The 12,749-nt window shown below is 40.6% G+C and overlaps 1 protein-coding gene across 1 annotated transcript; it reads right to left on the bottom strand.

Annotated features, from left to right (window-relative positions):
- Positions 1–1,595: 1,595 nt before the first annotated feature.
- On the bottom strand, positions 1,596–12,171 carry LOC122570476. Its single transcript, XM_043732842.1, has 3 exons — positions 9,222–12,171; positions 3,689–3,968; positions 1,596–2,733 (listed from the first exon to the last, which is right to left on the bottom strand). Exons 1-3 carry the CDS (start codon positions 9,355–9,357, stop codon positions 1,635–1,637), a joined length of 1,515 nt encoding a protein of 504 aa, XP_043588777.1. The 5' UTR covers positions 9,358–12,171; the 3' UTR covers positions 1,596–1,634.
- Between the last annotated feature and the right edge of the window lie 578 nt (positions 12,172–12,749).

The raw sequence follows: 12,749 nt of genomic DNA, 5'->3' as shown, positions 1-12,749 counted from the left end.
TGCGGATTTTGTCAATACCACCATTTTCATAATCATTTCCTTTTTGTGATTCTTGGTCTAGTTTCTTGATCTAGTTCTAATTTCTCTGAGTTGCAGGCAGAAGAGACAAGTATTGGGTTGGCACCTAAGTGATTGCGGATTTTGTCATTAGGTGGTATTAATCTCATAGAATGTTATTGCAACTCAGGAAAACTAGAGCTAGACGAAGAAACTAGACCAAGAATTATAAAAAGGAAATGATTATGAGAATGGTCTCTATGAAGATGCGATAGGCGTGTATTTACGTTCGCAATATTGCCGTGAACCTTTGTGAAGAAGTTTTGCAATCAAAGGGGTTAAAAGGAGATAATGATTAAATGCGATTAGACCATTTTCTTTATAAAATATAATAAGAAGATAATAATAAGAAGATAATAATATGAATTTAGAGTTAAAAGACTGGAATATTGACAGGTTTCGCATTCACGGTCACAATACCGCGTCCTTTCGTAGGGACGATTTTCAATAAAGAGAGTAGTCAATAGTGGAAATTGGTCAAATGTGATTTGTTTTTGGTGATTTGAATATGGTATAATAGAAAAGGTAGACAACACTAATTCAGAACTATAAGACTAGAATATAAATAGATTTTGCATTCACATACTGTTGTCATACTCGTTCTCGTACTAGTTCATACTGTTCACGCTACTTGTTGCATTCCTTTGTGGGAACATTTGACTATTAAAAGACTGGCCAGTGAAAAAGGTTGCTTAAGTATGACTTGTTTTCCATTCCCACCACGCAGGAAAGAAAACAACACAATAAAGGAGGCTAGCAACGCCAATTCAGCGTTGAAAGCATGAAACATAGATAAAATTCGCGATATTCTTCATGAAAACAAAGAATAGATTTTCTCGTTTTGGTAGCCAAAGAGTTATAATTTGAGCGCATCGCGCTTAAAGTGATGCGACGTGCTAGACAGAGAGAAAATTTCCCATGAGTGCATTTCATTATCATATCATTCGAGGTACCGGCGAAGTATTCGCAAAAGAGTGAAGCGAAGTTTTTTTTATTCTAATTATAGTAGTTATATTCTCCAAAGCGGCATGAATTGTTGCTTTTACCATGTTACAAGTAAATTTCAACGAACGTTTGATCTTTGTAGGAACGGCGTAGGTTACAAGTTGCAAACGTCGTATTGTCTTTTTATCTTATTTCCCAGAAGTAATGCGGAGGTGCATTGCTGAAATAGTTCGTTCGTGTCCCTGATTTCGTGTAATCTTCCGTTTTAATTATACAAATTTCATTTCGCGGAACAGTGCCCGCTTGTATCCAGTATTATTTTAAATATCTTCATTTTGCATAAACAGAGAATCGCGAAAGAAAATTTTCGAGAATTTCAACAGGGGAAAGATACGATGAACCTACTCTTGTCGATTTTATAAATTTTAGAACACTTGATAACTTAAAGGAAACATTTTAACGAGTTCCAAAATAATTGATAAGAGAACTCTTTAGATTCAAGGATATCTTAATATATATAATTTACCATATTCTTCATTATTTGGCCTCCGTTCGGAAATAAGGAGATGAAGAATCAATAAAATACACCAAAATCGATTAATTCTATTTTATTATATACATCATTCTTTCCGCTACGTGAATGCTTTGAAGTCGCTGAAAAACGTCCTCATCCTTCGATTAAGTTCATCCGCGTATCTCAACGCGGATTCATCGACCCTAACGTCCCCCATCATAACCTCGCAGTCCAAGTGTCTATCATCACAGGCTCTATGATGATGCTTTAACACATCTTCCGGATTAAAATGGTGCGCCCGTCTGGTGGACGGATTCAGTGTGGTCAGAGCGTAATGATTGTGCACCGTTAACGCGCGCCTGGTCGAGACAAAGCTCTTCACCGAGTCACCCTCTGGCGAGATGCAAGCAGTTCTGATTGTGTCCAGATAATCCAGATCAGGCAGAATATTTGTGGAATTGACCTCGAAGCTAGCACGATCGGTTTGATTTCTGGTCTGCAGCTCAGGGAAGAAATAAACGTTTCTAACTGCATACGAGGCGAAGTCCTTGAAGTTTCTTCCAAGCTTGATCCTCTCGTCGAGCAACAGCTCATACCAGTTCTTTCTTCTGGCCGGAACGATCGCCTCGTCGATGTCGATGGGCAGCACGAATTCCGATCGATGAAGATTATCGTAGAAGCAGTGATTGTAGGGTATCAGCTCCATACGTCTCTTGATCCAGATGTCCTCGCTGAGAAACCGCCTTCTAGCGATCTTCTCGTTCGGTAGATTGCCCGGCAACGTCAGATTGAACCATCTGATCACGTTCGATCGCTCGTACAGCCTCAACACCTTCAACACGTTCTCGTGAACGTTAAACACGTAAAAATAAAAGTGCTCGGCGCCTAGTATTCGGTGGAATTCGATAAAAGCGACGATCTTTCGAGAGATGTCCTCGTCGAAGTCCAAACCCTTGATGCAAAGAGTGAACTGACGGCGTCGTTCCTCCGCCTCGTTCCTGTCTTCCCCGTTTATCGTTAAACTATGACTAGCATTCTGGTGGCAGGGCTCCAGGCCTACGTACACCTTCGACGGCTCGATCGCTGCATCTGGTGGTAATTGACAACCAACGAGGATCCCCGCATAGCTATCCACTGTCTCGCCCCACTCGTCCAACCAAATCGTCGACACGAGTGCCTCCACGCTGACAGCTCTGCCACGTTCTTCCTCTTTGTACCTGAACGAGCAGAGATTATAAATAAATCTTTCAATATATTTGGATAGATTTCAAAGAACATATCGCGACTTTAATTCAAGAAAGTTTTTTTATTAAACGATCCTTGCTACTTATATTTTCTCGTATTTTTAATAAAAGAAATCTTCCTGTCCGTGTCTGAGGAACGTGGAAAATCAGTAATTTCTGCTGAATCTCGGAATATTCAGATAGGTTGCGAGAAAGGGCCAATGTTTTTTGACTGAAGGAAGTTCAGTTTCGTGACCGAATTTACATAAGCGTTCGAATTATGAAACAGCTGCCTGCCCCTCGAAGAAGGTCTAAAGAAAGTTTGATAGTAACCGGGCAAGAAGTTAGATTAAAGCGACTGTTCATGGACGATGACTGCGGAACTCGACTAGCCCTATCTTATTATATGTCGTTGAATTATCTCGTTATTTTGATATATTATTATCCTAGCAACTTTTAGGCGAGAGGCTTTTAAGGATGAAAACGATATGGCTTTAGAAACACGGCGAAATCTCCGAATTGTCAAAAGGATCATCTGTGGATTGTGTACTTACTTATGCATACTTATGCATTTATGGAAGATTTAAATATGTATAAATATACAGAACGTACATAACATATAGAAAAAAATATAAAATATAATACAATAGTACTGATTATAATATTTAATAGAAAAAGGAAATCTCTATTTAAGAGTTCTATTCCCTAGTGTTCATAGAAACATTAATTTCCATAAAGATCCGTAATCTAGTAATAATATGGAGAGTTGAAGATCCACTGTGCTGAAATTTACAAATTTTCCATATAATTTTTTAGACCGTGACCATTTAATTATGCAGAATCGCGATCAACCGCCGATACCAGGGCTTTACTGTATACCGGAAGTAAGAACGGTTGAAGTGACTAGAAAAGATGGAAAGGCTGACTCGCTCGCGAAAAAATGTCTCACCAGACGGTGCAGAAAAGGCCAGAGGTCGGTAGAGGTCCACGTTTAACGCCAATCACCCTGAGGCTTGGGTAACCGGCCACTCTCAGGTCCAAGTGGGCGCTGTACAGGAAGAGCTGTCCGGGGATTGTCTCGAGCCACTTCTCATCGGTTAACTTGAACGTATTTAACGTCGTTCCGTACGTTCCATTACCGTCGCACTCCTTGGAGGGTCTGTAATCGAGTGCCAATCTCCGCGCCCATGAGTAAGCCACGATGCTTCTTGTGCCTGGGGGTTCGCCACCTGGAAAATGTGTCAGGGAGATTGAGACTGTGATAGTCGCGTGACGTATGCTACACTCTGCTCATTAACGCGGAAGCGGCGGTAGCGCACGCTTTTCGGCTAATTAATTCGATACGAGCTACGTACGCGATACGGGTTATTAAATGGAAAGCTACATCGCATGAAAGATAAACCATGGTCGCTTAAGTATTTACAGAGGCTCGAATGTATCCGCGCTAGATAATTAAGTTCGTTTTTCTAGGTAGCGTTTATACTAAACATTGGTTTAATCTTTTAATGGTGTACATGGATTACGAGTTATACTCACGCATTGAGTATTAAGATATTTCTATCAGTATTAAGATATTTATGAAAGAATGCATATTTAAAGACTTTTAGGGGAATTATTTCAAGTTTTGAGAAGTATGTATCCATTCCTCAATTAGAATTATTATTTCCGTTTAAATTTCAAATCTTTGAATGGAATTTTTAATGACTTGTTGTATAATGTAGTAAACGCATAAGTAATTAAATATTACCGAATTTGTTTAGTTCTGACGAAAACTTGAAATAATAAAACTTTGACATGGACTCAGATAACTTAATTCACCTACGAAGATTTACTACTCTTGTGTTATTAATTCTTCCACTGAATATATTCCGGTGATATTCGCGGAAAATTAATTTTATCGCAATAATTTACCGAGGTAAAATAAGTTTATTTAATTAAAATTTATGGCTTTTGCTAGCAATAATTGATTGAGCCTACACTCCCGCTGTGCGAGTGAAAATAATTCTAACTAACGGAAAACCCACATTAAAAGATATTGCTGTAAACACTTGATTAACAATTTCCTTTATTATCAATCGTGTAGCTATGATAGTGTCATCGTTCTCTGCGAATAGAAAGGAAGCCTAGACACCTCGACGATCTTTTACCGGACGGAAGTATTACGTCATCGAGCGAGGCCGGACGCTGTACGTCGTGAATACGTTTACGTGTGAGTAAACGATCGTGCTACATTTAAATCGTTATTTCCATAAATTCTCGGTAATTTCTCTCTAATACCTGTTCTAAGCGATTTCGAAACACGTCACTGATCTCCAATAAGCATCGATTAGCTACCTATATAGAATTTCAATTGCTCTTTTGGTTAATTGCTCTCTAATAGCAAATATGCTTTAACGTATATCGAAGGGAAACTCGTTTTGCGTAAAAGTCACGAATGACCAGGAGTCACGACCACTGATTACTCTGATCATACTTTTATTCCATCTTCTGCCATCACGATCGATTCGTTTAATGGATTCGATAGTGAAATATGTCATTTGTTCACGCACCATGAAACGTAAATAGAAACTCGCCGGTTGTTAGTTCTACGTGACCGTTTGTAATCAGTGTTTAAAGCGTTCGTTAACTGTTAATTGTAGAATGAATTTTTATACAACTTGTTTCTTACATATTAATTTGACATTTATATTTGAATTTTTGTTTAAACATACATGTAATTTTTCATATTTGAATTTAATTGTTTAGATTTAGATTCATTTTCAAGTTTAAATTCGAATGCGGCTTTTCAAATTTGAAACTAATTGTTCGAGTCAAAACTCAAGTTTCTATATTTAAATTCCATTTTTTTTTAAAAAGAATGCTTTTCTCGTTTATATCAAGTTCTTGAGAAGAACTTGTCTTACATTCGACCAAATTAACTCACCTCCGTAAATACTTTCCAGAACTAAAATTATTACTTCAACAGAATAAGCACTGACAAATGCTAAGCAAACAAAGATACACTCATTACAATGATTCCCGAATTAATCACGACCGTTAAGCCCAAGAGGCACGATACGTGAAAGGCACGTTTACCGTTAATATTTCACTCCTTTCTTCTAGCCCTATCACTTCTTCAACCTAGCATAAATTTGTACTCCCAAAGCATCTCACACCTGTGCACATAAAATATCCATCTTCCGTTAATTCTTGAATTAAAGCAGCTTGGTCGACCAATTAAATTCATGCCCTTCGGCGTGCGATCGGTGTGCAAATGTTTCGATCACGTTTTCTATCTGTCTATCTGTTTCTGTCTCTGTCTCCATCTCTGTCTCTGTTTGTTCCTCTCTCTCTCTCCCTCTCTCTCCCTCTCACCCCTCCCTCTCTACCTCTTTCTCTCCCGCTCTCCCTCTTTCTCTCCCTTTCTCACTCTCTCTCTCTCTCTCTCTCTCTCTCTCTCTCTCTGATATCCCAGCTACTATATAGATATCCTACTATGTACAGTCACTGTACAATCGTTAAAAGTTGTGTCTACGCTTGACCCAACGACCGCGTATTACGCTGATGCCGCGTACCATCCAAACCTGCCCTTTAGCAACTTTGCTTCCTGCTTTCTCTCGGAGACGCCACGGTTCGCTAGTTTTACGAGAAAGCGAATTCTGCTACACGGTAACTGACAGAAATACGAGAATGAACCGACGACGGTCGAAGAACTATGAAGAGAAGAGACTTCGAGGCTCACGTTTTCCAGTAACTCGCAGAGGTGAAATAGTTGGAGAACGAGAAGAAAGAGGGTGTTACGTGAAAGAGGAGGCAATCGGTAGATGAGTCGAGCTGTATATTATGTCACCTAATGAAGTCGCTACCGCCAAGGAACCGTGTAAAGATTTGTGTCCGCGATAAGCCTGTGTCACCGCACCGCGGTTGATTTACGGCCCTCTAGGGGCGAGCTTTTTGTACGCCATTCCACTCGACTCAATTTCGACGGTTTTCTCCGGGAATTAGTACGTGCTGGTGCTTGGAGATGATAGTTGTTCCGCTTTCGGTTTAATTAATTTGGAAGACGAAGTTTGGATTATCCGATCTGATTTCTGATCTGAAATCTGATTTTAAAGTTTAGAGCAGGTATCGATTCGATGAATGGTGAATGTTTTAACGTGTTATAGCAGTTATCGTATTTGATTTATCGTTTGTTAATTATGTAGTCTCGAAGTTACAGTTTCCCAGTGATCTTTATTATAAGATTATTATTTCACCACTTAAAAATTAGTTTAAATTGTTGGTAGTTGATTTAGGACTTTGAATCATTTTACACAATCAGTTGTGAGTGAATTCTGAAATTTTGAATTATTTGAAAAAATTAAACGAAAGATAAGATATAGAATTTTTTTTAGTTTCAGTTTAGGCTTACAAAATCTCTCTGGAACTATTTTTTCCCTTATTCATGGATAAAGGAAAATTTCAATCCACTGTACCGAAACAGAACTGCAAATTTGTAGCAAGAGATCTTCTGATTATTCAGCTACATTGGTCATGAATCGTAATAGACAATTTACTCTTATCTTCACCGAGACTCTTATGCAATCCTGTAGGGTATAAGATGAAACGTTCTATTTACATCTACTTGCTGGCTGAACAACTTATTTAAAGGAAATCTAACACATTACTCAAAGAGAAACAGCGGGCTCGTTAAAATTGACGCGATTAAGCATAATCGTTCGAACTATGAATTAATGGTCGGTTGAAGGCACGTGTGGAATTTTCCTATTCTTTGTCGGCTAAAGCCAAACGCTGGGAAAGTATTCACTGGTAAGAAGTAGTGCGAACAGTAAAACACAAATCTCCTACTAAACTTGGAACGAGGCTATCCTAACACATGGCAATGGCTTTTGCGATTGTAGAATCTTCTTGTCGCGTATCAATCGCTGTGTCAGCGAAAGGACTCGAGCATTTCGTCACTTTTACTTTCGTCCGGAGCTCCATTTTCCTTGCGTCAGCCAGAAATACCTTTCTCTTGAATTACGACCGGTACTATAAACTTTACGATTTCATAAAGATGGTGAATAATTACCCTGGCTTGGGTATACTATGTAGTAGGAATTTAATATAATTTAACACCACATAACCTTTGTATCTTCGTGTCTTTTAAAACCGAACTTACCAAGAGTCTAAAATTATTTCTTGATTTTTAGTTGTATTTATTCAAAATGCTATTTATAAACATAGATAGTATATTTATGCAAATTCATATTTGTATACTATATATCGCATATTTTTTACACGTAATAATGCTAATAATATTTTAAAATGTTTAAATGCCGTGAGATACATAATACATTCTGAAAAAAATTTTACAACAAGTGTTCGAACAATTTCGTGAGTTACTGCATCTGTCATATTCCTGCAGAGGAATCTTAAAGTTATCTTGTTAAATATTATGCAGATCAAAAAATTCCTAGTGCTATTATAGAAGAATATAGACTTCCTCGTAGATGCAGATATGTGATTATTATCCTTGTACTTTCATCTTGATCTCGCTAAAAATTGTTCGCTCTCGTAAAGTTCTTCGAAAGAAAGATGTATCGATGTTTGACGGACACGCTCAGGAAATTTATGACACATTTTGAAAAGCAGTGATCAACCCATCGGGAAACTTATAAATTTCTCATGGTCCCAGATCAGGGTACTTGCACTTTGTACAGCTTTGATATGCAAATACGTAGATATAGGAGAAGATAAAAGTTGCACATTTGCATATTTAAAGAAGCTGTTATCGATGATCTTTGACTCAGAGGGCTTTCATGCTAGGAAAATAAATTCGAGATTCTTGCATGGTGGAATTCACTTAGCTCCGTGTCTCGTGAAATATTGCTTTTAAAATAAGGCAAAGAGGATGTGTAGTTTGCTACATAAAATATTCCAATAAGACCAGACACCATTCCTTATCCTTTAATTAGATATTCGCTAATTACTAGTTATACTTTTGTACATATTTTTATTTCACAAAATATATTTATTTAGATATAATTACATTTTAGAACAATGATTCTAAAAATATCTCAGAGATTTAATTTTCTTAACTACTACTTTTTTTTTTATACTTAAGACGTCTGATTAATTTAAAACTTTGAAATGTCAATAAGAATTCTTAGAAAAGAAGGAAAGGAAAGTAAAATTTCCATGAATATGGCGTTTAAATTTAAGAACTTTTTATTCTTCGACCCACTCTCTCACAGATACCTATTAACAAGTTTACTCAACGCGAAACTTAACTAAAATCCCTTGCAAGGATTCGAAAGGGACAAAATCAGCGGCGTCTAATCGCCTAGCATGAAACAACCGAATAAAAAAGGAGATAGAAAGAAACAGAGAAAAAATAGGCATTGTTAGGTGGCAAAGGCGCGTTAGTAGGTACGGGCTGCGAACCGTTCAGCGATAACGAAAGGGCAAGGGTCGCGCGCTGCTGGAGGCGAAGGAGCGCAGCAACGGAGAAAATTGCTTACCAGGCGTAGGAGGAGGATCCGCTGGTGGATCCGGGAGTTGTGGCGGCGAATCGAGCAGAGTCAACACGCACAACGCGGTGACCAGCACGGCGACTAATCCTACTCTGCATAGTCTCCTGGTTCCTGCGACCGACATATTTGCTCCCGTCCCTAGTCCCGCGTGATCGGTCGAGTGCCGCCGCTCGACTTTCGATCACCGCGCGAGCCTCGAAACGCCCTTGAATCGATCCATGTCTAACCGCGATTTTCAATTCAATTCTTAAGAATCCCAGGTCGAGGAATCCTCCTGAAGAGATTAAAGTTCATAAAGAACCGACGACTAGCCCTGGTAAAGACTATCGCACGATGACGACGATGAAAGTTGTTGATAAAGAACTAGGAAGTATCCAGAATCATTTTTTCGTCGTTAACCAGTCTCATCGTTGATACCAATGACTGCTATGATCGCAAAGTGGATGTACCGTTGCATAAGCCTGATTCAAGTTTCGAAGTTGCGTAATCTTCGGTAGATCGATAGTAGGATTGAAATCGATCCGCGATAGCGTGACGCATTCCCAGCGATCGCTTCGAATTCGTGGCGACGGCGGAGCGGATCGATCAGCGGGATCAGGCTTTTCTGGTTCCGTCGACTGCTTTGCATAACACGCTCCGCTACACTTTCATCGTTCTTAATGCTCCTCCACGCGGGTCTAATGATCTAGCAGAGAAGCCGCGCGACATATATACGCGGTCAGCCGCTGACTGGTTCACTGGAATCGCGGAAATCTGGATTTATAGGATGCGGACGCCGCTTTAAACGCGATCTTGGCGTGCGTAGCGGGCATTCGGTGCCGAGATTGAAAGTTGGCACGCGATTCGGCTTTTACGACTAGTTATTCTTGACCACTGATCGACGAACTTTCGACGATTTCTCAAGTCGATGACGGAACCTTCTTTCTCTTTTCTTCGCGATCTTCTTCCTTTGCAGATGTCTGATTGGCGTACCCTCCTGGAACCTCGATCGATATCATCGAGCAATAAAACGAACTCGTTTTGCTTTTGAAATCTTGGAGATCGGCGATCATCGCGCGTAACCGTGAAACCAACTCAAAGGACGATCAGTGATGGCTGGCCTTCTCGGAAAAGTCGTTTGCCAGTAAATCGACAGACCGGTACTCGCAAACGAGACGCGCAACCAGCCTGTTTAATAATCGCGGCCGACGTGTGGGTTCCAAGGTGAGCACACGAATCCGTCTTTCCGAGCTACGTAAAAACGAGCGTGGAAGCTACACGACCTCCCACGCGACGCTCCAGCTTCTTCGTAGGCCGGTGGACCATGTATGGTCGTGCTGGCAGCTCTTGCAGAGAGCAGCTCCCTGGGACCGTCGATAATCTAATTAACCCGGTATCTCTGTCGCTTTAAGAGTTTTTTGTGCACCACCGTTTCTTCTGCATCCCGTCAATCCTGCTCCCGGTCGGTTCGTACGCTTTGCTCGCCTTTTTTCCTTCCTTCTTCTCTCCTTGTTTCCTTGATGGCTCTTTCTTTTCCCTCGCGTTCTACGTCTAGTTCTTTCTCCGCCTATTTGTAACACGGATTACGAGTCAATGGATACATCCATAAGACGATCGTTACTGAACAATGGTGTCGACGGATCGGCGCGTATCTCTCGTATCGATTCACGCTAGCGTGACCATTCCAAATTCATTCGCCATCACGTTCGGTTTCGCCTCGGAACGATGATCGTGGAATGATGCTCGGTGATGAGATTGCGTTTCTTTGTCGCTTGAACCAGGCTCCAAGTTCTCGACACCTTTCTGTTAATTCGAACCGTGAGAACAGATTTCTCGATCAACGTTCGTTTACGACGAATAAAATTTCCTGTTCGAATGGATAGATATCGGTCTCGTATATGGACTAAGCTTTACTTATCGTTAGTTAACGAAGCATTAAGACTTTAAGAGGATTGTAATATTCGTGTTTCTACTTGACCACTCGACTAGACGTTTTCCGTCTTGTTTTTATCGAACGTCTCCTTTCTCGATCAGCTTGACGCTCGAACACGATGTCGATGGATAGTATAACGTCACTTCCGCTCTTCATAGTCTAATGAACCGACCAGTGTATAGCCGCTCAACATGGATAAAATAAATCTAAACTTGGACTCGTCAAGTCTTTTTTTCAATCATTCATTGCTTCAGACGACCACCCAGAAAAAGCGTATTTCGTATTCACAGTAGCGAATTGTTTTAATGAAGCAGCGGGGCGGAGCTCGCGGAGCGTTCCAGTTTATAAAATTCACTTTTTGCCTCTGGACGGAACATCTTACTCCCCTTATCGCATCCCCTTCCACATCCTCTTTTTCCACTTATTCGTCACACTATGATAGGGACAGAACTAGAACTAGTATCTCTTCTTCTCACGATCCATAGTTATCCAGATCGATCGAATTAATTCCCGATTAAATTGAACCATCGCAGAGATGTTCCGATCCACGTGTACTCTTAATCGTGAATTATATCGTTCCTCAATCGAATTCCATCCTCGCCATTCCTATTACACCATAGCAACCACACCTCTACGTACATCCTTCGCTCGACAAATTAACACAACCGCAAATTCTCAATAATCATGTCTACTTATAATCTCGATAACTCTATCGCTTTCTTAACTGCAATCTGTCCATTTCATACACGATCGAAACATCCAGAAATTAGATCATAATTACGATATATCTTAACCCTCCTCGTCTTTGTTCCACTTATGAATCCTAGAAACCTCGAAGAACACGCGTAAAAAAACACCCGTTAAAGAAATTTCTTTAGTTCTGTCGGATGTGAGAAGCCAGCGAAAAACACGTGGCCTAGTGGCCCAGTCCCGTCACCGAAACACAGCCGGTTCCCGTGGAACGTTCGGGGCGCACGTGGTCGCCGGATCGACCGAGCGGATTGGTGCAATCTCGCCTGCGCGAGAGTCCGAAGCGTACTGCGTTCGAGCGGGAGGTGAACGCGCCACCAGAGCCAGCTCGAGTCCCGATGTCTTTGGGCCCGTTGCTTTAGCGTTGCCTCGCCAATGCGCTTTGCCTTGCCCCATCCCTACTCGAACTCGCCTCGCCTCGGCTACAACCTAGCTCTTCCTGGCTATCCTGCCTCGAGATTCTGCTTAGCTACTCTGTTCTGTTTCTCTTCGAGGCCGGATAGTTAGTTGACTTTACCTTGTCGTAGCCTTGCGAACCACGCCGCGTCTTCTTCTCTTCTGTTTTCTTTTCATATTTGCTACTGCTACACACAATTATACTTCTCGTGGATATTTCGCGTGACCGTACCCTCCTGTTGCTGTTTCGATGGTGATTTTATTGGCGATTAAGGTGGACAAAACTTTTTCATGGGATATTGGCGAGGTTTAGATGGAGAGTTTGGGAAAGGTTGATGAGAAGCGTTGATTGTTCTTGAGGGATGTGTAGGTTTAGCTCATTGCTAATGAGAATCGAGTCGTTATTATACATGGTTAAGTAAGTGAGAAATTAAATGGAAAAGAGTATTAGATTTCTG

The sequence above is a fragment of the Bombus pyrosoma genome, linkage group LG1 (genome assembly GCF_014825855.1).
Source record: "Bombus pyrosoma isolate SC7728 linkage group LG1, ASM1482585v1, whole genome shotgun sequence".
Lineage (NCBI taxonomy): Eukaryota > Metazoa > Arthropoda > Insecta > Hymenoptera > Apidae > Bombus > Bombus pyrosoma.
The sequence above is the reverse complement of the archived record's forward strand: the minus strand, read 5'-3'. Positions and strand labels throughout refer to the sequence as shown.

What these genes read in the sequence shown, in the direction of transcription:
- LOC122570476 (XM_043732842.1), bottom strand. Translation starts at nt 9,357, where the DNA reads ATGTCGGTCGCAGGAACCAGGAGACTATGCAGAGTAGGATTAGTCGCC. An exon ending in GGATCCTCCTCCTACGCCTG is followed by an intron (nt 3,969 to 9,221) that starts GTAAGCAATTTT and finishes CACATTTTCCAG; the next exon opens with GTGGCGAACCCCCAGGCACA. An exon ending in GGCCTTTTCTGCACCGTCTG is followed by an intron (nt 2,734 to 3,688) that starts GTGAGACATTTT and finishes CTGCTCGTTCAG; the next exon opens with GTACAAAGAGGAAGAACGTG.